General features: G+C 31.8%; 1 protein-coding gene and 1 pseudogene across 1 annotated transcript; both read left to right on the forward strand.

The window, feature by feature from the left end:
- Positions 1–11328, forward strand: LOC114180351 (cell division cycle protein 27 homolog B-like). Its single transcript, XM_028066654.1, has 16 exons — positions 1–236; positions 2080–2152; positions 2361–2470; positions 2838–2884; positions 4173–4270; positions 4978–5282; positions 5444–5599; positions 6218–6428; positions 6847–7070; positions 7213–7278; positions 8356–8475; positions 8860–8936; positions 9276–9395; positions 9489–9708; positions 9825–10106; positions 10920–11328. Exons 1-16 carry the CDS (start codon positions 132–134, stop codon positions 10968–10970), a joined length of 2265 nt encoding a protein of 754 aa, XP_027922455.1. The 5' UTR covers positions 1–131; the 3' UTR covers positions 10971–11328.
- A 3586-nt stretch (positions 11329–14914) lies between these two features.
- On the forward strand, positions 14915–20603 carry LOC114181291 (annotated as a pseudogene).
- The last annotated feature ends 2995 nt before the right edge of the window (positions 20604–23598 follow it).

Genomic DNA, 23598 nt, shown 5'->3' on the forward strand with positions numbered 1-23598 from the left:
GTGAGACCCCCAATTTTAAACCAACAACAAAACAAATCACAGCAGAACCCAAACCCCACTCTCACTCCCTCTTTTTGTGTTGGTTATGTTCTTCAATTCCCGATAAAAAATTGAACATTGCGAAGCAAACCATGGAAGCCATACTTGTGGATTGCGTGCAGAAGAGTCTTCGCCATTTCATGCACTCGAATGCCATATTCATCTCGCAGCGTCTCTGTGCTCAGTTTCCCTCCGAGGTGATGTTTCACTGCATTTTATCCTCTTTTCAGCACTATGCACTGAACTTTTCTTTTAGTTCTTATCTGGTTTCTTAGAAATTTATTGTACAAAACCTACCTAGAGGGAAGAAGAAATTAGTTACTAAAGCCCACAAACGTGTGGAACTTCAATTTTTTTCCTTACTCTGTTACGTTGCCTGTGCTTCAAGATCGATGACTTCGGTCAGGGTATCGTTAGCTGTTCGATTCGATTCGATTCGTTTGAGGAAGTTTCTCCAACTGAGAGATTTTGATTTGCTTTTGTTCTAATCTTGTTGCGTTAATAGGGTGATTCAATTGAGGTTTGGAGTTTCCTTCAGTGTTTAATAGGTTTCTTTAGAGTGGTGAACATGGGTGATGGTTTTTGTGGTTTCAAAATTTGGAGTGAGTTTGTGCCGAGTCACTGGAAGAGGGATACTTGTTATAAAGCCTATGGACACTAGTTAAAAGTTTTTTTTTACTGAAAAAAATAGGTTTCTTTTTTACTGGAAAATAGTTTTTTTTTTTTTTCAGTAAAGAAGCTCCAAAAAGGTTTTCTAGTTTTTTTACTGGCTTTAGAAATTGACTTTTGTTCACGCTAGAGAATACACCTGCTAGGTTCACAGAAGGTCGTAGAGACCATTATACTGGCCCTCAAGGGCAGGGCTCAAGAATTCTTCATGTTCTTCGAGCATTTTCCTATTAGCAATGCCTGAGTGTTTTGTCAACAGTTATGTCATATTGGTTTTGCAATGTGAGACAAAGAAGGATAGGCTAATTGACTGCACCCTCAGACAGTCACATGCGAGACTTGCTTAGTTGGCCAATAGATGTTGGTCGGGTGGTGTACATACAGCCCCTCAAGAGCTAAGCCTAAGAACTGTAAGCGATTATTTAGTTTGACTGTTCGACATGCAATGGTTGCTTGTGTAACATGAAGATGTTTTTGCAGAATTTAACCTTAAGTTTAGGGCTAGATAGTGTTTTGATCTGTTGACAAGGAAAAACCCTTGTTACCCTGAACATAACGCAACCTGCTGTTAATTATATTCATTTACGGCAAGTGTGAATCATGCAGATCTGTGGGAAAGGAGACGTCCATATTTAAGATTTGATATTGATATGTTTTATTATTAACTTATTATTGTTACACGTGTTGGTGAAGTTTTTCTGAATTGATGTGTATGATGTATCGTCATTATTTGTTGTACTTGTAGCTAAGGTACATGTGTTTTCGTATGTGTCTCTTAAATAAAGTAGAAATTAAGTTTAATTCAACCTACAGAATTAGCTGTCTCTTAAATAAAGTAGAAATTAAGTTTAATTCAACCTACAGAATTAGCTTAGTAAACTGAGGTTTGTGTTCACCTATATGTTATAATTTGGCCATATCTCTAGATGATGTGGCATTGTGAACACGTCCTTTCACGTTGAAGGCATCAAACGTGGGAATAGAGAGATGGTCTAATTGTGGGTAGCACGATAGGCCTAGTGCCTCATTAGGATAAGTTATTAATGACTCTAATACCATCTTAAGAAAGTTAAATTTAAATTGAACTAAACTCCACAAAATCAGTATGGTTAGGTCAGGTTTGCATCTACTTATATATTATAATTTTGTCATATTTCTAGATGATTTAATATCTCCATTGGTGCTTGTGATCCTTGTGTTGGAATATACCTAGTTAACATCTTTGTACCCTTGTAACATCGTTAACTATTACTTGCCCATGAAGTTTGTTTCATCCTTTATTTGGCTATTTATTAAGTTTACATCACTTGCTAAAGGACATTTTTTAAACTTTCTTCGTCAGTGTTTGATATTTGTGTTTGTTTAATGCAGACAAATTTGCAATTGTTAGCTGGCTGTTACTTGCAGAGCAATCAAGCTTATTGTGCATACCATATCTTAAAGGGTATTTTCCCCCTTACTTAGTTATTTACGTTTCGGTCAGTTTTGGAGCTATGTCCTATTATTTTTAAATATCATATCACCACCCTTTATTTCCCCTTATTTAATTAACTTGTAATAGAATGTTTCACTTCCTTTACTTGCTGTCATTTTGTAGCAGTGCTTCTTATTATTTATCTTGACACGTTATTTTCCTTATTTATTACTTGAAGGCTCCCAAATGGCTCAGTCACGGTACTTGTTTGCCATATCATGCTTTCATATGGATCTTCTTACTGAAGCTGAAGCAGCGTTATGTCCTATCAATGACCCTAGTGCAGAGGTATAAAACACAGTTTAGAATGTATTTTAGATTAATGGTTATCTCCTAGTTATTAAATTATAAAAATATATAGGTGGCCATATTGTATTCCCCAAAGAATTTTAAATTTATTATCATTCATATTTTGCGTATCATGATCCTCTTTCGTACATTCTCATAGCAAGAAGCCTTCTGGTACTGGGGTCCATTAGTTTTTTTATCATTGTTATTCAACTATGTACTATAAGTCGAGTTTGCTATTATTGATTCGTTTTTCACCTAAGTTGACATATCCCTTCTGTTTCAAGTAGCTTTTTATTATAGTTTGTTGGTGCATTTCTGGATGAAGGTTAATGATTTTGTTAATTTTGTTTTTCTTACTATGTAGGTTCCAAATGGTGCAGCTGGTCATTATTTATTAGGGCTCATTTACAGGTTGCTGAACTGTCTTCATATCAATGTTGACTACCCTTCCCCCAATATATATTCTTTGATAATTATAAATTAAATAATCTAACTAATTTTGCAAAATCACATAACATATACTCAACAATGACACCAAATTAGTGTTGTTGTTCTTACCACTTTGCACTTTTCATTGGTATGTAGAAGAAGCTAAGAGTTGTACTTATACAATTTTCCCTTGAACATAGTGATGAATAGCATGAAGAGCAGTCATCAGGCGCTACAAAGTTTGAATAGTAGCATGTTCTCAAATAGGGACTGCTACAGTTGTAACCAAACCAATGGCCCTAGCATTCTAGCTACACTAAATGAAGCCTTTTTGTAAACCCCATTTTGCCCTAAAAGACATTACTTTTCTTGTGGGTGCCAGGAGTAAAATTGAAATTTTGCTTCAACCATTATAATTTAAATCCCTAGTTGTATTTTCCCATGCATCCATCTGTGAACCGCCAACCTCCTGTGTTGTTTTCTCTGTGCAATGCCTTCTCGCTTGTTATCTAATGTTTAGTATATCTTATATCTTATGTTTGATATATGAATATATCTTGTGAATTTTCTTTTGTTTCTTCCTTTACCTTTTATTGTTAATTATAAATATGTAATGGATTATGAGCATTCATTTTTAATTTTCTTTTACCATTTGAATGTATATAATATAAATATAAACTATTAATTATATAAGTTGTAAATAAAATTTATTAAATTGCTTATCCAACCATGTGCTATACCTTTATAGCCTTTTTTGGGGTTCGTTTCTATGCACTGCAGTGCTTCTTTCTTAGCTTTGATAACTATGCCCTAGAAATATTAATAACTTGCGGTGAAACTTTTTGGTTTTTGTAAGCATATTCTTTGAGAAGGATGGACAACTCCAAAACAATCATATCAAGAATTGGAGAATACATTTTGTTGCCACATAAAGTAGACAGCAAGGGTGATTTCAACTCTTGAATTTTATAACCAGCTCTTCAAAAACTATTTGGATTGATATTGCTCATAATTTCACATAGGATTCTATAATATTTAGATAATCTCACTTCTCTCTATTGGCACATCCCTTTATCAAATGGTTGCATGTTTACATCACAGCCTTGGTTGCCATTTAGTGGTTGATTCCCATCAAGTATTTGGTATGTTCAATGAATATTTGGTCCTCTGTGACTGGTTTCCATTGAATTGTCTTTAAATGCCTGTCTTGGCTTTAGTTCATACTATTTTCATATCTATATTCCCTTTAATAATTATTCTACCTTTTCAGATGCACTGACAGAAGGAAAAGTGCCATACAACATTTCAAGCAGGCACTGTCAATGGATCCTCTAATGTGGGTTGCATATGAGGAGTTGTGTATATTAGGTAATGTGAGATGATAGCACTTGAATCTAGTTGAGATTAAAACAGACAAAATATGTTTGAGGGCTTAATTAGAATCCCTCTACTATTCCTGATATTTATATATATGATGAAGGAGATACAAAAAAGGTGAAAAACTAAATGCTGCAGCTAGGTGCTAGGTTAGAGGTTATCCAACACTCAACCTCCTAGCCTACACATCATGATTGCCTAGATATATTAATTACTCCTACAAATCCCAATGACTGAACATGCTTAATGAAGCAATTGGCCAAACCTACTAGTTCAAATTGCTGCTTGCATATTTTTTAAATGCATTTTTCCCATTTCCAAGAAATTATTTTTAGCTTTGGAAAAATAAGAAATCTAACGCAACCATTTTAAACAGTATGGTATGGTAATGATGTACTTATTGTTTATACATTTTGTTTTGGTAATGGAGCACCAGGCACACTCTATTGTCATGGTTTTCATGTGCTATATGAAAAACCTCGACAGTAATGAGCCTTATAAAAAAAATTCTTCCTTACTATACTGCTTATGACTTTAACAAATAGTGAATCTGTCAAGTGACTCAATGGAAAGACGACATATGGCCAGGAAACTGATGCAAATTGATTGGTTTAACTAAATGACTGTTTTCTAGAGTAAATCTTAATATTCTTTTCTTATTCTCTCATTCGTCATTATTATCATACACTGTTTTCTAGGTGCTGCTGAAGAAGCAAGTGTAGTTTTTGGTGAAGCAGCTGCCTTTTGCCTACAAAAGGAATACCTGAATTGTTCAACCTCTCCAAACTCTCATATATCACCTGAAGATAGCAATGAAGTTGCTCCCAGATCTTGTATTCCCGAAGAAGGGAGTCCAAGGCAACTCAACCAAATGCAAGGTCTCAAGGATATTGCTGCGTATCATCATGGAGCATCTCTTTTAGGAGGAGCTACTTGTCAACCTATTAATAGTGGTTCATCTAACATGTCATTTTATAGCACCCCATCTCCAATGGTTGCACAGGTGATTCTAGTTTTATATTATGTATGCCTATTAATGTGTTCTAAAAATTGTGAATAGCTATATATCCAGACATGGATAAAGCCATCCCGGTTTTCTTTAGTTTATAAATTGATAATGCAGGTTCCTTGGTCAATTACATGTTATGTTATCGTTTTTTGCAGTTGTCAGGTGTTGCTCCACCCCCATTGTGTAGGAATGTGATGCCAAATTGTCAAAATCTTACTACACTTAGTGTTGACAGTTCTCCTAAGTCAATTGTCAACTCTCCTATTCAAGCCCCTCGAAGAAAGTTTGTGGGTGAAGGAAAGTTACGAAAGGTTGGTTCTATAGTTCAACCTATAGTTGCATCAATTGTAGATAAACGTGCCATCGGTCTTGGATTTTCTCTGTAATCTAGAGTAAACCATGGCAGAATTGGATAGATTATTTTTTTCTTGTTTTGGTATTTGTTAGTGATCTAGATTTATTCAGATTGTTGACATCACAATTCATGTTAGCATTTTCTTATCTCAGGAATGACATTTTTGCTATCAGCATTGTTTGACATCCATTGTGTTTCTATCTGATAATGATGTTATGGGTGGGTATCTGAGTTTACCTTTTTAATTCATGTTACCAATTACCATTGATTCTCATTTATATGGTTGCAACATTGGTACTCAATTTTCTGCAATCACTCAGCTATAGTTATTTTGCATTCTGTTCTTTGTGGATTTTTATTTGGTGCTATACATTGTAAGATGAATAGTTGAATATATTTTCCATACTATAATGTATGAATTCATTGACCATTTATTTTGATGAGTAACTTGTGTTTTGCATGATTGTAATACTATGCACACTCAGTTGAGTGCTTGACTTGTCCAAGATTATATAATAAATCTCTCATTTTCCACTATTCCTTTTTTTCCTAAACTAAATATATATTGTTACAGATTTCAGGTAGATTATTTTCTGATTCTGGTCCTCGACGTAGTTCAAGGCTCTCTAGTAGTGAAAGTGTAAACGCAAATGCTAATTCAGCTGTTGTATCGGGAAATGGAAATAATAATTCTTATAAGGGAGGTTCAAAGGTAAACCATGTGGCATTTCGTGCCATGGCAATTCGTAAAGGGCAGTCATGGGCCAACGAAAACATTGATGAAGGTGATGAATGTTTATATATCCCACTACTCTAGTCTATTAGCTTATTCTTTTATATGGAAATGTTTCCATTAACAAATAGTTGAGTTGCAATATTTGGGAAATCATTCCCTTGTACAAGTTGCATCCCAGCTGACAATGTTAGATTTCTTGTCGGTTTCTTCTGTGCTATAGACTTTCGAAAGATTTCAGAAGGAAAGTTCATATAATTTGATTTTCTTGCCATCTCCTTTGTCTAAAGTGGTGAGCCAGATAGAAATACTATCCATTGCTAGGTGTCAGCATACTATGTTGAACTACTTTATTAACTTTACATATCCATTTATGATTATGATTAATTCGTTTATTTTCCTTATGGTGCTTACTGCCTAAAAAGTTTCCTTGTTCAAATTCTAAATGATTTCCATTTTTTTAATTGTAGGGATTCGTAGTGATGTTCCAGATTATTCTTTAAATAATACATCTACAAATTCTTGTTCATCTCCTGACGTTGAAGCCAAAACATATGAGCAAGAAGCAGCAACTTTTCATATTGGCAGGCAAGTAACAGGTGGTTCTAAGATCAGCACTGGCGCTTCAGAAATATTGACCCTTCTAAGAGTTCTTGGTGAAGGCTATAGACTTTCCTGTTTATATAGGAGCCAGGTAATTAATTAATTCTTTCTCGGGAAAATCCAGATATTTAGGTTATTATTGCAATTAGGGATTTAAAATTGGAAATAAAATGGGGAAAATACCTTGTCCCAAGATGTATTTGTTTCCTAAATATCTGTTTGTGGAAGAGCAGGATGCGCTAGATACCTATCTGAAACTTCCTCAGAAGCATTACAACACTGGTTGGGTTCTTTCTCAGGTAATTTTGGTAGCTCGATGCATTTTCATTGGTATTTATTTGGGATTCGTCATGCTTATTTTGTTTTATTCCAATTTTTGTTCAGTGAACGTACAAATTTTGTTCTTTATAGTACTTGATTATTTTTCCCTTCATTGAAAGAATATCTTATCTGCCCTTAGTTACATTTCTCCACTTTTCTCACTAATAAAAAGACTGTATTTTTTTCTGTATATGAAGCCTTGTCTGAGGTCCTAACCTCAAATCGAAATTAATCTCACTATCCAGTTAACTAATCTTTTACTACTTTGGGCCCTAATTCAATGAATATAAGATGTGAATAAAATAAAATCTTTGTCAACTTTTGATGAGACTATAAATATAGAAATAAAAACAAAGAACTAGAAAAAAAAAAGCTTAGTTAAATTAAATTTTAGATCCTAAATTAAATCTCAGCACAAAAGTTTTGTTTGGCAGTTGTTCAGGCTTCAAGCCCGGAAGACTCTTTAGTCAGGGTTACTTTAAATGTAAAAATTGCTACTAGGCTTCGTCCTGAATGACGACAATAGATTAATCTTTTTGGATGGACAATAAGATAGTGGGTGGAAGAGATCAAGGGAAGCCAAGACTACGAACTAAAAAGCAAACAACAATTTGGTGTTGTTCATATATTTCAGAAACATGTCTGACATGGCACTTATTTGACACAGTTAGATGTCCACTGTTTGTTTCGGAAGTGGCTTACTAAATAGAAAGTGTTGGGATATTTGTTAAGTTTCAGGATGCTGTAAACTTTGGACCCTAATATATATAATGAAGTAAAATTATTTTCCTTGAATTTTCAATTTTATGTTAAGCACCGACAAACTAATATCTTAAAGGCCTCCTACTGGTCTGTCACACCACATATATAAGACTAACACCATAAAACAAAACTGCCTCGTAGAACTTGGCTTATCAGTGCTTCCTTATACAGAAACAATCTTGTCTCGAAGGCTAAAATGAGAAAAACTATCCCTTCCAGCATAGTGGTTGGATTTGTTTTATTAATTCAACTCGTTTGAAATCTCCTCCTTACTTGAGCATGTTTTAATGCAGGTTGGAAAAGCATACTTTGAGCTAGTTGATTACTTGGAAGCTGATTGTGCCTTTAGTCGTGCTCGTCAGATTACACCCTATAGTTTGGAAGGAATGGATATACACTCAACAGTCCTTTATGTGAGTTGAAATATATTTTCTTTGTTAAAAGCAAACCATTTTTCTTTGTTGCATTTTGATTTGCACATTTGGTCCTTTCAACCAATAAAGTCTCTTGACAGAAAGATAATAATGTTTTGATGCCCTTGCTCTGTGCTCCTATTCTAAGGTTATATCTAGAATGTGTTTGATGCTATGATTTCTCTGATGTTACATAGCTAGTACTATATATGTAAAACGATTCCTTTTTTAACGGTTGTCTTCTACAAAATTTCAAAAGGAAACTTGGATGTGGGGCACCTGGAATATCCTTGTATTTCTTTAGCTTCTTCCTTCCACATAAAGTTTAAATTTTTAAATGATTACTGGATGTTTCCCTTAAAAACTGACTTATATCTGGTGCAGCATTTAAAGGAAGATATGAAGCTAAGTTACCTGGCTCAGGAATTGATTTCAACTGATCGCTTAGCTCCTCAATCTTGGTAGTGTTACATTGAGCTTTATTTTAATTGTGTAACAATTCAGTTTTTGTACTCAAAATTCTTCTTATGGCATTTTTATGCACCTACTCTCTTCTTTCCAGATTGCTTAAAATTACATCTGCTATGTGTGCTCATGTGTGTGAGTGCGCATGTGTGCACTTACTGTGAGCCAAACTTTAGACATTTTTTTGTGTATTTTGGTTTTCTAGAGCTATTTGCTTGTGAAGCTGATGAGAATATTACCGTACTGTTCTAGCACCAAGGAATGTTATTTTGGCTGTTCTGTTCTAATTATTGTCACTAATCCTGGTTTGTCTTTTGTATTGAATACTATGGCAGGTGTGCCATGGGTAATTGCTACAGCCTGCAGAAAGATCATGAAACTGCACTGAAGAGCTTTCAACGAGCTGTTCAACTAAATCCCAGATTTGCATATGCTCACACCCTTTGTGGACATGAGTATGAACATTAATCTTACATATATACACGTGTCTAAACATGGTTTAACAACTTTTCATGATCTCGTGAGTCATGATTCACTGTTCTTTGCAGGTATGTTGCACTAGAAGATTTTGAAAATGGGATTAAGTCCTACCAGAGTGCACTCATGGTTGATTCAAGGCACTATAAGGCATGGTATGGACTTGGAATGCTGTATCTTCGCCAAGAGAAGCTTGAGTTCTCTGAACATCATTTCCGTATGGCCTTCCAAATCAACCCACGATCTTCTGTTATACTGTCATACCTTGGAACTGCTTTGCATGCTTTAAAGGTTAATAATCTCTTGCCACTCTAGGTGTATTAGTACATACAGACTACTATTGCATTTGTCTTATGCTCGCGTTTCTGTATCCGTTATTCTGAAAGTATACTTATGTGGTCTGTCAGAGAAGCTGGGAAGCACTGACCATAATGGAGAAGGCTATCTTAGCAGATAAGAAAAATCCACTTCCCATGTATCAAAAGGCCAGCATACTCATCAGCTTAGAAAAATTTGACGAGGCTTTGGATGTCCTAGAGGAGTTAAAAGAGTGTGCTCCTCGTGAAAGTAGTGTCTATGCTTTGATGGGCAATATCTATAGAAGGCGTAACATGCATGAAAGAGCAATGTTTCATTATGGTGTTGCTTTGGATTTGAAACCATCTGCAACAGATGCTGCTGCCATTAAGGTGAACTTGCTTTATAACTGAGTTACAACAATCCTTTTGTTCTAAATGCGTTTACAATTTTTACAAATAACTGATCTTCGGCTCTCAGATTCGTTTGCTGAATGTTTAGTTAATTTGTAAAGTAAATGACCAATTTACTTCCTGAAATTGTATTTCACTATTATTTAGTCTATGAAAATATAAAAGTCAATGTTGGTGGAAGTCACATCCATTAGAGATAAGGTTAATTTAGAGTATATAAGTAGATCCAAACCTCACCTTACAAGCTAGTTTTGTGAGGTTGAGTTAAGTTTAAAGTCAATTTCTTAAAATGGTATCAAAGTTATGGGTTATAGTTTATCTTAGTGAAATTTGATGTTTGTTGGGTCTATTGTTTCATCTGTTATCGGACCACTTATTAATGTCCAGTCCTACGCTCGAGATGTATATACCTAAGCGTGAGGGGATGTGTTAGAAGTCTCACTTCTACTAGAGATAAGACTAATTTAGAGTATATAAATGGGTTTGAACTTCACCTTATAATGGTTTTGTAAGGTTGAATTAGACTTAAAATTTATTTTGTAACAATCAAATAAGTCAAAATTAATCTTTTTTATCGTTTTGCTTCTTAGGCTGAAGACAAAATAATATGTTCAGGCACTAACATCGAAGAAAAAGAAGTTGATTCTAGAGACTTAAAATTTGAGAGACTAATATATAGAGACATACGATGTCAGGAACTAAGTTTTGACTATTTACTGTTAATTTGTATGATCATAGTTGTACACGGAATAAACTTATGGTTGTTGTCATTATTTATTCTTTTTGAAACAGGCTGCTGTTGAGAAGTTGCATATACCCGACGAGTTCGAAGACGGTTTGTAACTCTACCTTTAAAGTGCGAGATACAAGATTGAAGCAGCATGGATGGTTAAGTATTCATCCAAACAGTCATCATTCCATCTAATTTTCGGAACTTTAAAACTGCATACAGTTTTGTAGGAAAGTCGAATAGGATTAGAGATATGATGTATCAGAGGTACCAAGAAGCTCCTATACTTGTACAAATAGTTGCGTTAGGGAAGAATAGGTGTACCATTAGTTTATCCATCCATTTTGTTTATAAATCAACTCTTTAGTCTCATATCTGGTTTAAATGATTAGAAGCGTCAAATGTGTCATTTTGAATTCTTTTTATGATGAGAAATGTTAATAACACGACACATTCTGTGGCTGGCTAAAATTTATTGAAAAATATAGAATTTATTCAATTATGCAGATCACATAAATAGCCTTTAGCTTCAACACATAAGGATCCTAACTAGGGATAGTAAATATTCTAGAAAAAAAATGTCACCTACAATTTAGGATATTATTTTGTTAATTATAATTATACAATTAATCAGGATATGTGCTCTGCTAATTTATGAAACAAATTCTATTCTTGGCTCGTTATCCAAAACTCTTTCACAGGTTGGATTATAGATATCTATCGTACTTAATTTGCAGCCTAAGTTCTTAAGCTTTCATATTGAGCCTTTGACAGCGCCTTGATTAAAATGTGAAGTTTGGGAGCTTGACCTGTGTTTCAACATTACTATTTCACCATCCACATTTTACTTGATGAAGTAATGATGGATTTCCAAATGTTTGGTCTTATACAGACAATAGTATTGTCTGAAGATGCGGTTTTTAGCTCAATAGTAGAAAGTACTAATCACGTGTCTTCATTAGTTTAAGTGTATTTTATGGAAGTTTGTTACGTTAATTATGCTCTATAGATAGAAACTTATATTAACAAAAATTAACTAAGAGTTGTTGTTCAATTATAATAACAAAAATCTATGATAGTTGAGTAAAAGTTTACCGAGAAAGAAAGAAACTTCAAGTTTTAACATCAATTCTCAGGGAATTCTTTCGTGAATGTAATTTGAAGTTCCTTAACACTTGAACTGAACTAAGTTACTTATATGCGTTATTCTTTCTTATTTTTACGTTTATCTTTTCATTGGAAATGTGCAGTATTCTACCTCCAATTGAGATTTCTTATGATTTCTTCTAGAATGACTTTCAATGTTTTTCAAGTCCATCAAGAGGCACATATTCTTTTGTTGCACTGGTTTCATCTTTTGTCTCCTATAGCTCCAGTTCTCGTGATTGGATAGAAATTTTCGTAGTAGGAACAACACTTTTTGTTGTAGGTATAGTTTAAAGCCTTAAAAATATCACTTGGGTATAAAATCCCGCGAAGTGTTTGTTTAAATCCAATATCACAATTCAATACAGAAAAATCACCTTAATCAGCTATAGGAAAAATACTCCCCTAGGAATATTTGTCCAAAAGTGTCTCATAAAGAGTATCACCCCTACCACTCATTTTGTGTTTTCAACTTCATAAATTAATAAAATACTAACTATTAATATTTATCAATTTAAAAAAAAATCAAACTTAGTCTCGTTTGTCAACAAAGATGATTTTTCCTGTGTTGAATTATGCTATTAGATTTGGTGAATTTAGAAGGGAATTGAATTCACGAGCTTTCTCCTCCTATTAACAATTTGGAAAAATAAAATTGATTTGGTGAGTTCAAAATGAAAGATAGAAAAGGTTGTGGGTTCAACTCTTCTCACTAATAAAATTAACAATTGATATTTAATGATAAAAACTAATAACTTTTTTTCCTTTGAAAATTGAATCGTATCAAATATTTCCTCCATATTTCTGATCCACTAACTTGCCCAATATGAATTAGATCATCTAACGAATTTAGAAGGTCTATGCCTAATAAACTTCCAACCTATTCAATTTGTGGTGATAAATTAGTAGAATTGTCTCAACATGTAACAGTCTCAATTTGATGCAATGCAACATGTTATATGTTGTCCCATAACATCTGTGGTGACACTTTGTTGCTATTATGTAGTGACCATAATCTCTATGGTTAGTATCATATGGAATGTATAATTTGTATGAGGATTGACTAGTCATCTTAAACATAATGTAATAAGAATTTAAATCTCCACATCACATTCTAATCAAATTTCTTTCATCACTTCTAATACATTTTCACACAACAAAAACATAATAATACCCGATTTCCACATTTTTAACCGAAGTTTGAACTACTTTGATACCACTAATGTAATGACCCATTTAATCGGACTATACTAATTGAACATAACTAACTAAAACATATACATCTACTAGTGTAAATATATCATTAATAAACAACCCAATGGATTCTTAAGTTTCCAGAATATTTTATATAAACATAAATACGCATCACTCAGCTACTAGAGAAAATTAAAATATCCTTCTAGCTATGAGTATCTCCTTTATTGCTACCAGCAACATAACCTATTCTTGTACAAAATACAATCATAACATTTTACAATAGATCAAAGTGAATTATTATTTTTTTCCTATATCATCCATACAATATGATATACATACACATACATAGACACACATATATGTATTTCATGTATTTATTTGTGTGTGTATAAATATACATATATCATTCACACCACACTTGCAATATACATACACAATAAATTAATTTTGAGAAACTTTCAACCAATAATACGAAAATCTTCACTAGCATCTCAATGAAACAATGTAATTTATGACATTCAACGTCTTTTGGAAGGGCTTTATTAAACACCAGCGTAAACACAGGTGTTATCACGCCTGTGTGTACGCATTTTTAATATGCGTGATATTATATTAGTAGGTGATGATATTATAATGTTATTAAAATAATATATAAAATAAAATTATATTTATTAAAAATAAAGTGAAATATATCAGAAAAGATGAGAAAATAATTGTTGATAAATAAAGAAAAAGAGAAAAAGTACATATAGACCGTTTTATAAAAGACTTGTTAAAGTAATGGTCAATTTTCAAAAATTTAATAAATAATTTTATTTTAAAAGATAAAATTGATATTTTAAAATGTGGAGATAAAAGAGGAAATCCTCTTTATATATTGTTATAGATGTCCCAATAGAAACTAACACCTAACTTAATAAGCATGTTGGAATATGTTAGGGTAATTTATTAACCTAATTTCTAAACATCTCATGCTCAAACTTTTTAGCTTCATGTTACCCAGTATCTTAATCTACATGATTAAATCTTCAAGAAAACATAAAAAATCTCTCTTAACAAAATACTTTCTCTATTCACTTTGATAACCCAGTCAAACCTTTTACATCCAGATGTCAAAGTCTATACCAATAATATCTTCTCTTAACAAAATACTTAAACTAGGAAGAAATGAAATTGAATCTTAGTAAAAAATTAATTAAAAAATTTCATTAACTCAACTTAATCTTCACGATATTCTCTCCTCGAAGTTGTATTATGTTATAAAAAAAATAAAAAATTATCTTTTAATATACAAAAGTATTAAAACGAAAAAGAGATTTAGAGAAATTAATTTTTTTAATGAAATAAAAACTAAAGACTTATAAGTTTTCCTTTTTTTTCAGAATTTTTACCTTTTACCTTGTAAAATTTATCTCCATGAAATGCTAAATGTATAATATAATATCATAATATTTTACTTTAAACTAAATTCCTGATTTTTTCCCCTTAAATCTCTAATATAAGTATTAATATATTAGATTAAAATGAACTCTCAAAAAAGGAAAATAATGACAGCAAATTTTTGGAGGAATTAAAATATTATATAAAATCTCACTTGTTTCATGAAGGTCACTCACAATGAATTTAAATTTAAAAATGTAAATAAAAAAACAAAATACACACATTTATAATGAAAGAAAATGAAAACATATATACTCCAAATAATAAAATCTCCTCCCTCGGTTTTGATTTTGATATCGAAAATTCAATTTGCATTTACCGCCAGACGTTTTCGGTCATCATCACTCTGAACCCTGAAGAGAAGTGTCATGGAAGCAGAAGAACCCTTTCAACTTCCTCGTCTATCTCACGGTCTCTCTCTCCCTTAGAATTTCGATCGGAACGTTTTGCGTCAATAAGAAAATAGTCACAGTTTTTCTGCTTTTTTTTTTTTTTTTTTCTCATAAACATTACGAGTTGAATCATTCTGAGGATAACCTTCGTGCTAGGGTTTCATTCAACACGATTTCTGCTTGTTATACTTTTGCTTTTGTTTTTTTGTTATTGAATCTGATGCTGTTTTATTATTTATTGAGCTGAAGTTGCAAATTCTCCGGTTCACGGCATGGAAAGCGTGGTGGCAACGGTTAGCGGTTACCACGGGTCCGAGCGGTTCGATCTCATCAAGCTGATTTCACATGCCGGCGCCAGTTACGTCGGCACAATGTCGAAATCGATAACGCATCTGGTTAGTTTTTTCTTTTTCTAATTTGTTCGTGGGAGAGAATGAGAGAGCACGATTGAGAGGGGTAAAGAGAATGTTTAACTGAGACAGATAACTAAATTGAGAGAGGTTCAGATAACCGAGAGATAATGAGAAAGCTTAAAGGAACTTAATTGAGAGAGGTAGAGAAAATAATTCTTTGTTGGGAGAGATAGACAGACAGATATATATTTAGAGATTATAGAGATTAATTTGATGGTGGATTTTGATAATGCATCTGGAGTGTTTGTGTATGTGAGTGAGAGAGTGAGAAACTTAACTCGATGGAGAATTTTGGTGCGGAATGTTGAATTTGGTAATTCAATCGAAGAGTTTTGTGTGTTGATTGAGTGAATGAGACAGAGAGCTTAATTCGGTGGTGAATTTAGGTTATGTCCAGGTTGTGACTTAGGAAGGTATATGTTCTGTTTCTGTGTTGAAAGGGAAAGAGAATTGTGTGAGAATTTAGGCGGAAGAAGAGAGTTTTGGAATGAATGAACAGGTTATTGCAAGCTTCCATTGAAGAACTGTTTTATGATTGATTGTTTTTGTGATTGATCAGGTGTGCTGGAAATTTGAAGGAAAGAAATACGATATTGCGATGAAGTTTAAAATACCGGTAGTGAACCACCAATGGATTGTGGACTGCATAAAGGAAGGGAGGCGTGTTCCAGAAGATTCTTATACCTTGCAGAGGTGAATTTCTTTTCTTTCCCCTCCTTAGGGAAGAATTATACCAAGTGTAATGGATTTTTTCAGAGTTAATGAAAGAAAATAACTTATGATGATTGGTTGTTCTACTCAGCATCCAATGTCATCATCATCATGCTCTTGGAATTAGAATGAGCGTTAAAAAAACATGAGCTGATCAGTTTGATATGGCAATTTTTGCTTTGGATTGTGTATGGCGTACATTGAAAGTTACTGTATATGAAGTTATTCGCATTCCTAAATCACAACCCAACAACTTAAACCTGAAGGAAAGTAACGTTGACATTTAACATTTAACATGGCATTAGTGCTATACTACAACTTTATTGTAAGTTGGTTATTAATAGTTATGATTTTCTATCTACCATATATGATGTTTTATAATGGGCGTCTTTCTTGTGGACTCAGGAGTTTGCTTCTAGTTTAGTTTGGGATAATCGGTTTTATTATATGGTAGTTGATTATTAGGTTTGAAAATCTTGGGTGCATTGTCTGGTTATATAGGAGCTTATTTTGGGTCTTCTCGTATAATCTGACATTTGTGGAATATTTTTTCTTAAGTTCACTTATTATCATTATTATTTTCAGTGGACATGAAGTAGGGCGATTGTTACTGGAAGTTCCACTCACTGCTCGGGCCAGTAGGTTGACAAAGAAAAAATTCGTCAGTGACGAGTTACATGATACTGGGACTGAAAGGCAAAATCCTAACTTCGGTTCTGGAATTTCAATAGCTTATGTTTTGGAAGATTCTTGTTTAATGAAAAAGGTAAATTAAACTCTGGACTCTCTGTGTTCACCTCTTGGACATTGTTAATCTTTATGATGTACATTCTGTGTGTTTTGATGCAAGTTCTGATTCATAATTTTGTTGCCTGAATTTAGAATGGGTCACAACTTTCACAATGTGATATCTGGAGTCATTAACACCCGTTTTAAGAGTTGATCATTAACTATAGACAAAAACTTCACTTGCACATCTAGGTGTTCCATTTAAATCTATATGTATTTTTTATGGCATCAGGCAAGGTTTCTTATTGCACTTCTTTGTTATGCCTTGATAAATTAAAAACTAAAGGTACCACCTTGGTTCTGTGACGGGGATGGGAGGATTGTTTTCTTTTTAGATTTGAGTCATCGTCAAAGTTTAGTGGTGACTTTTCTGATATCTTTTGCATCAAAGGATTATTTTAAAATTTGTAGCCAGTATTATTCATCTACAAACTTTAATAAATATGACTACTTGCTTCATGCAACATATGTGGTTTGCCTTCTACAAAATGGTCAATTAAAGAAAAAGCATGCCGTAGGTATGTATATCATAGATTACATGTAGGCTGAACGATAATTCAAAATATGTAGCAGGATAAACTAGCTGTTTGTCTGGATGGACTTTTTTCTGCATCTCTCAATCATTTCTTCATTGTTGGTGCTTTATAAAATACTTGCATTACTTTCCTATCCTCTTGAATACAGCATTATTTGTTCTTTCGGAATGCCTGCTAATTTCTTCTCTTTTCTCTGCATTCCCTATTTTTTTAAGCATGATGAATCAACTTCATATTCGTCTAGACTGTCAAGGAAAGGAAAAAGGAACATTTGTAACGGTAAGGGAGTCAGTACTCTAGCTGGACCTTCTCGTAAAGGAAGAAGACTTAGAGAAATCTTGTTGATGATGTGGTGTTGGCTCCTTCAATTTTGGATTTTAGCCCAGATGACCACCTTTTTAAAGCGGATAGACTACAAACAGACGCTGAAGCGACATCTAGCCTTTCTGGTGGTGTTAATAGTAACATTATTCTACAAAATAGTGAAGGACCTAATGCTGGATTAAGAACTGAAAGTAGTATTATCAATGGTGGTTCAGATGATATTGAACAGATCAAAGATTCAGTTCATATATCTACTCGTAGAAGTTCAACATTGTTTGTAGAAGATGCCGTACGTGTGCCGCAAACGTCAATAGATTTATGTTCTAGTGATGATGAAAAATTCAGCGACGGTGATCAGGTTGATAATGGTGCTGGCTTACCTACTTCAACAGAGATGTCATGTGTTATATGTTTCACAGATTTCAGCACAACACGGGGAATTCTGCCGTGTGGACATCGATTTTGTTATCCATGCATCCAGAGTTGGGTTGATCTTAGGGTATGCCTTTTCATTTATTTGCCATTTTTACGAATAAAAGCCTATTAATTGATGATCATAATCTCTGTAGCATGCCATTTTCTTTTGACTAGATTTCAAAGTTGGTCTCTGTTTTCCTAATCCTAACTAAACTATATAATTTAACTTTCATTCAATTTATGCTTCTCTTTATCATTTAGAATTTGAGGCTCCACCTCATTGTTTTGCTTTATTTTCTTAAGTGAAATCCTTGTGAAAGCATATTGGGTAAATAGTCGATTCAATGCAACAAGTATTATTATATTTTATTTAGTTTAATAAGTAAAAAACTAAAGTCTTAGTACAAGAATTTTAACTTTGTCAGTTTTATTTGAATTTATTCAATGGTTAGTACAATTGAGTGTGTTTGGTCTTTAGTAATTGTTTCGTGTGTATATCAAAGGGAAAATTAATGTTAATATGAAATTAACTTTGAAGGAATTAAAGATTAAAAAAGCAAAGGATAAGACTTCATGTTAACGTATTCAATTACCTCAACAATTAATGGAGTTCAAATAAAATTAACGAAATTATAGTTTATGTACTGAGATTGTAATTTTTTTTATTGTACTAAAGTATTGTAGTGAACTAAATATTTACCCAAGTATATTTATCAATTTTGTCCAGGCTCTCTTACGAATGCACTCGTTTGAATTGATGGTGATTCTAAAATGTACTATTTAAAGATTAAGATGGATTAAGTCAACCTCGTTAGATTTGTCTTAATATTATTTGGTTTTCTCTTTCATTTCTCATTTGTTTTTCAATATTTATAGACTTCAATAAGAAAAGAATCAACTTGCCCTCTGTGCAAACAAAGTTTTCTGATGATTAAGAAAGTCGAGCATGCAGCCATCACGGATCAAAAAGTATACTCCCAGACAATCCCCTGTAACAATTCAGCCTCAGAAATTGTTATCCCCATGGATCAAGGATTATCGCATACTACCTTTGAGGTATGTTCATTCTTAAGCTATATTAGCTGTTATCTCTTTTGGGTGTTATTTTTTATTTTTTTTTCCCATATTAGTTGAAATCACATAACACGGACGAGCCTTAACTCAGCTGTTAGATTGCTACCTAGAGGTCATGGGTTCAAATTTTAAAAATAATCTTTCTGCTTGTACGGTTAAAAAACTATTCTAGATTATTTTAAAAAATAGAGGAAGAGGAAAGAAGTGGCCCAACATAGGGTAAAAATTTGGAATGAGTGGTTGTTAGGTTATTGATTATACAGCAACAGTGTTGGCTTGTATACATTCCTTACAATATTGACATCTTTAAAAATATTGACTGGTATTCACTGAAAGCCTGTCATAGATTCTACTGCAACTTAATGTTTCTTCTATGCTCTTTGCTTAATTTGGACTGCGCATAAATAAGTGGCAGTTTAATTGGTTGTTTCAACCATATAGTGAGAGCGAGTAGGATTTATTTGGCCTAAAAAAACAATATCACATGAGCTGGCAACTTTTGTTTTACTAGTTAAGTTGGAATGCTTTTATGTGTGGACTCTACCCCACCCAACATTTTGATCATTTTAATAGTATTGTCTTACTTATTAAGGATTGTTATTTGTGTAACAAACCAACATTCTCACTGTCAGCCTTATGATATCCATGATTTTGTAATGTTAGATTTCTATTTGTCCTTTATTAGGCAGACTATGATTCCCACCAATGTCCATGAGCATGTTCAATATACTGTAATGCACACCACCTATAAGAAGCCAGAAGAAAATATATATGAAATGACTTGATTTTATTCTGTGATTTTTATGATAATTGAAAAAATTAGGAACACTTTTTTAACACATTTTCTAATCACAAATTTTGAGATTAGGTCCCACATTTGATATACATATACATGTATGCATTGATTTGTTTCGTATATTGTCACTGAAAGTTTATAAGCATCTTGATATGATTGTCACTCCGTGGTTTGTCTTTTGCTTATACAGTCTACACAGACCGGAGCTTGTGTAATTTGCCGTGGTCGGGAACCTGAGGATCTCCTTGAGAATTGTGATATTTGCCAAATTCAAAAAATCCATTCTTATTGCATGGACCCTCCTCTACGGCCATGGACATGCAATCATTGCAAAGAACTCCGGATGCTTTATCGCACTAATCACTATTAGTGTGCATCTTTCCGGTGCAACTCTTGGGAGACCCAAGTATGTTTTCATTTCATGAGATGTTGTAATTTTGAGAAGTTTATTCATGCTGACAATTTTTAGCTACATTGTAATAAGTTACATCTTATGTGATATTTGGAACAAGTATGATTTTGATCTCCAAAATTAAATTAATCTCTCAACTGAATATTTTCTAAATAAAATTTAAAATAATGCTTACATCTACTTTATTAATTAAATTTTGATAGGACAAATTCATTATACGCGAATTCAAAATATTATTAAAATTCATTTTTATATCGATAAATTTATATTTAAGCAAAAAGTTTAATTTTTTAAGAAAATATAATTTAAAATTCTTTCAAAAATATATGTAACGTTTATTTAATAGTATGTTAATACATTTGACATGATTTTTATAATGGAAAAGTAAAAAAATAATGTGTCAAATGAATATAAAAGGTGTCAAAACGGTGATTTTATACCAACACTTCATAATAATGCTTGTAAGATCGAATCAAAATGATTTGACTACAATTTTTTTTTATATATACAATTACATGTCATCTTTCCTCTAATATTTAAACCCAATCTACGAATCAAGATGATTTGACTTCTTTATATATATCTATATATATATAATTACATGTCATATTTCCTCTAATATTTAAACCCAATCCACAAAGCCGAGTTTGTTGATGAGGTGAGTGAGGAAAAAGACATCACAATGAATTTAAAATCTGAATTTGTTAATGCATCATCTCAATTGGAATGATATCTTCTATCATAGCGACATGGAAAAAAAACCAGTTTGACAAGAAAATGAAACCAAATCTAAATACTAGAGGTTCACTTCTGAATCCTGAAGTGATTCCTCAGTGGATGATATATATCATTTTCTCAGACAAATAAAAAGACAGTTATTTAGACAACTTAAATATTAAAGTTTTAGTTCTTTTTCGTTGTAATTATCCCATCTTCAAGTTTACTTCGTAAAAGTTATTTGTTTTCATTTTTTGTCGTTTTTTGAAAATAAAATAACTATTTTATATTATAATTTATATTATCGTAGGCAAATATATTATTTGGTAATTTTTGTGTCAATTTTAATTGGATATAATTGGATAGTTTAAAATTTTACTAAACAAAAAATTATTTATTTAATAAATTAAGTAATTAAATAATGTCTCTTTATTTAAAATAGTTAAATGATTTTTATTTTTGTAAATATCCATCACGTAATTTTTTAATATTATTATTATTATAAAATAATATATACTACATTTATGATTATTTTTTTTTAACTAATTATAAAATAAAAATTATAAAAAACTATAAAATTATATATATTTTTAAAAATATAATATTTTAATATAGTAAAATATAATATTTTTAAAATATAAATAAGAGTGCGTATTTTCCTCAATTTATTATATTATTACATGACTATACTTATTAAAATAATATAACTTTTTGGAGTTGTTTAAAACACATAAAATATTTATAAATAATTTAATTTAAATAGATTATTTTATTTTATTATTTTTATTCGGTTGCGCCTTTGCTACAGTCTAGTTCTTAGTCTGAGATTCATTCCAGGGTTCCAATAATTATGTCCAATTGCAAACTAAACAAGAAAAATAAATACATGCATATTGTGCGTGTATTACTATCAAAGTATATGAAACATCATTGTCAAAGAATACATTCATAAATGTTTTGAATCCTGTTAAAACCTTAATCATCTAGAATGGTGGATATTTTTTGTACATATTGAAGTCAAGTCAAATCTTTTAGAAAAGTAGAGGTGGATTTCAAAATTATGATAAGTTAGTATAAAAGAACCATTTGTTGTTCAATTATCCCATTTGTTGGATTGAGTTGGACTGCTCATAAGAACAGAAACCTTAGTTGTGCATTATGAATGCAGAGCAATCTCAACATTTTTTATGAAATTGAATTCAGAAGATTCAGTGTTTTTCGTTTGCTCCCTTGTCCTGTTGAAAAAAAAAAAACACAAATGAGATTTCAGAAAAGAGTAACTCAATCCTTTAAATTTAGAAAAGAAAATATTTAATAAGAAATATCATCATTTAAAGATTAATTTTTATTCTACTTTTATAAGTTTAATAAATTCTGTTACTAATGTCAATTTCAGCTCACTCCAAAATTAATAGGAAATATTGAACTTATTTTAATCTCAATATGGAAAATAAGTATATGTATGCTTTTTTATTTTAAATTATTGAAATACATGTAATTTATCTTGTAAAATATATGCAATTATAATTGTTTATTTAATATTTCAATTTGATATCATATTTTTCGGGTTAAAATTTTCTTTTTAAATAAATATTTGAATAATATAATTGCATCTGTTTCCCAATAAAAATTATCATAAAATGTAAATGTTAAAACTAAATTAAATATAATTTTGTACTTCCACAATCCCATATTGACATTTTTATCCCAAGCATTCACCTTTGAATGATTAGAATTTGATGTCACTTTTTTTTTTTCCTCTCATGGCAATGTTTTATTTTAGGTATTGGGATGTTAGATAAAGATTAGCGTTCTGTATATTCTTTCTGCTGTTGTTTGTCAGTGTTTTTATGTCGGATTGTGTTTGGTTTGAATGTGCATCGTTTTTGTCGCTTTCAAACTTATTTGTGAGGCTACCAAGTCAGAACCAAAGAATCTAAGATCATCCCTCCCTTATTCGCTTTGCCATCGTGGCCGAATGATCTTCTTTGGATTAGTTTTATTTTTTATATATATAATATTTTTAGATTAATTTTCATTTGATAATTTTTCATTATATATCTTAATATGCCTTGATATATTGATATAAGTTATTAATATTTAGAAATTAAATTTTAGTTTTTAATTATAATAAAATAATTTCATATATAAAAATAGTCTTTATTTATTTATTTTATTAAAAATATTAATTAATTAATTAAAGATTTAAAAATATTTCAATGATTAAGTATTTTTTAGTATATATATATATAAATAATAAAAATTTATTTGTTAAATATGGTTTATACTATTTAAAGCAAGTTCTTAAACCTTTATATAAAAGTTAAGTTTGCTTGTATTAAAAATTGGTTTTTCATTTAAAAAGGTGAATATTATA

Source organism: Vigna unguiculata, chromosome 4 (genome assembly GCF_004118075.2).
Source record: "Vigna unguiculata cultivar IT97K-499-35 chromosome 4, ASM411807v1, whole genome shotgun sequence".
NCBI classification, from domain to species: domain Eukaryota; kingdom Viridiplantae; phylum Streptophyta; class Magnoliopsida; order Fabales; family Fabaceae; genus Vigna; species Vigna unguiculata.

What these genes read in the sequence shown, in the direction of transcription:
- LOC114180351 (XM_028066654.1), top strand. Translation starts at nt 132, where the DNA reads ATGGAAGCCATACTTGTGGATTGCGTGCAGAAGAGTCTTCGCCATTTC. An exon ending in CATCTCCAATGGTTGCACAG is followed by an intron (nt 5,283 to 5,443) that starts GTGATTCTAGTT and finishes CGTTTTTTGCAG; the next exon opens with TTGTCAGGTGTTGCTCCACC. An exon ending in CAGATGCTGCTGCCATTAAG is followed by an intron (nt 10,107 to 10,919) that starts GTGAACTTGCTT and finishes TTTTTGAAACAG; the next exon opens with GCTGCTGTTGAGAAGTTGCA.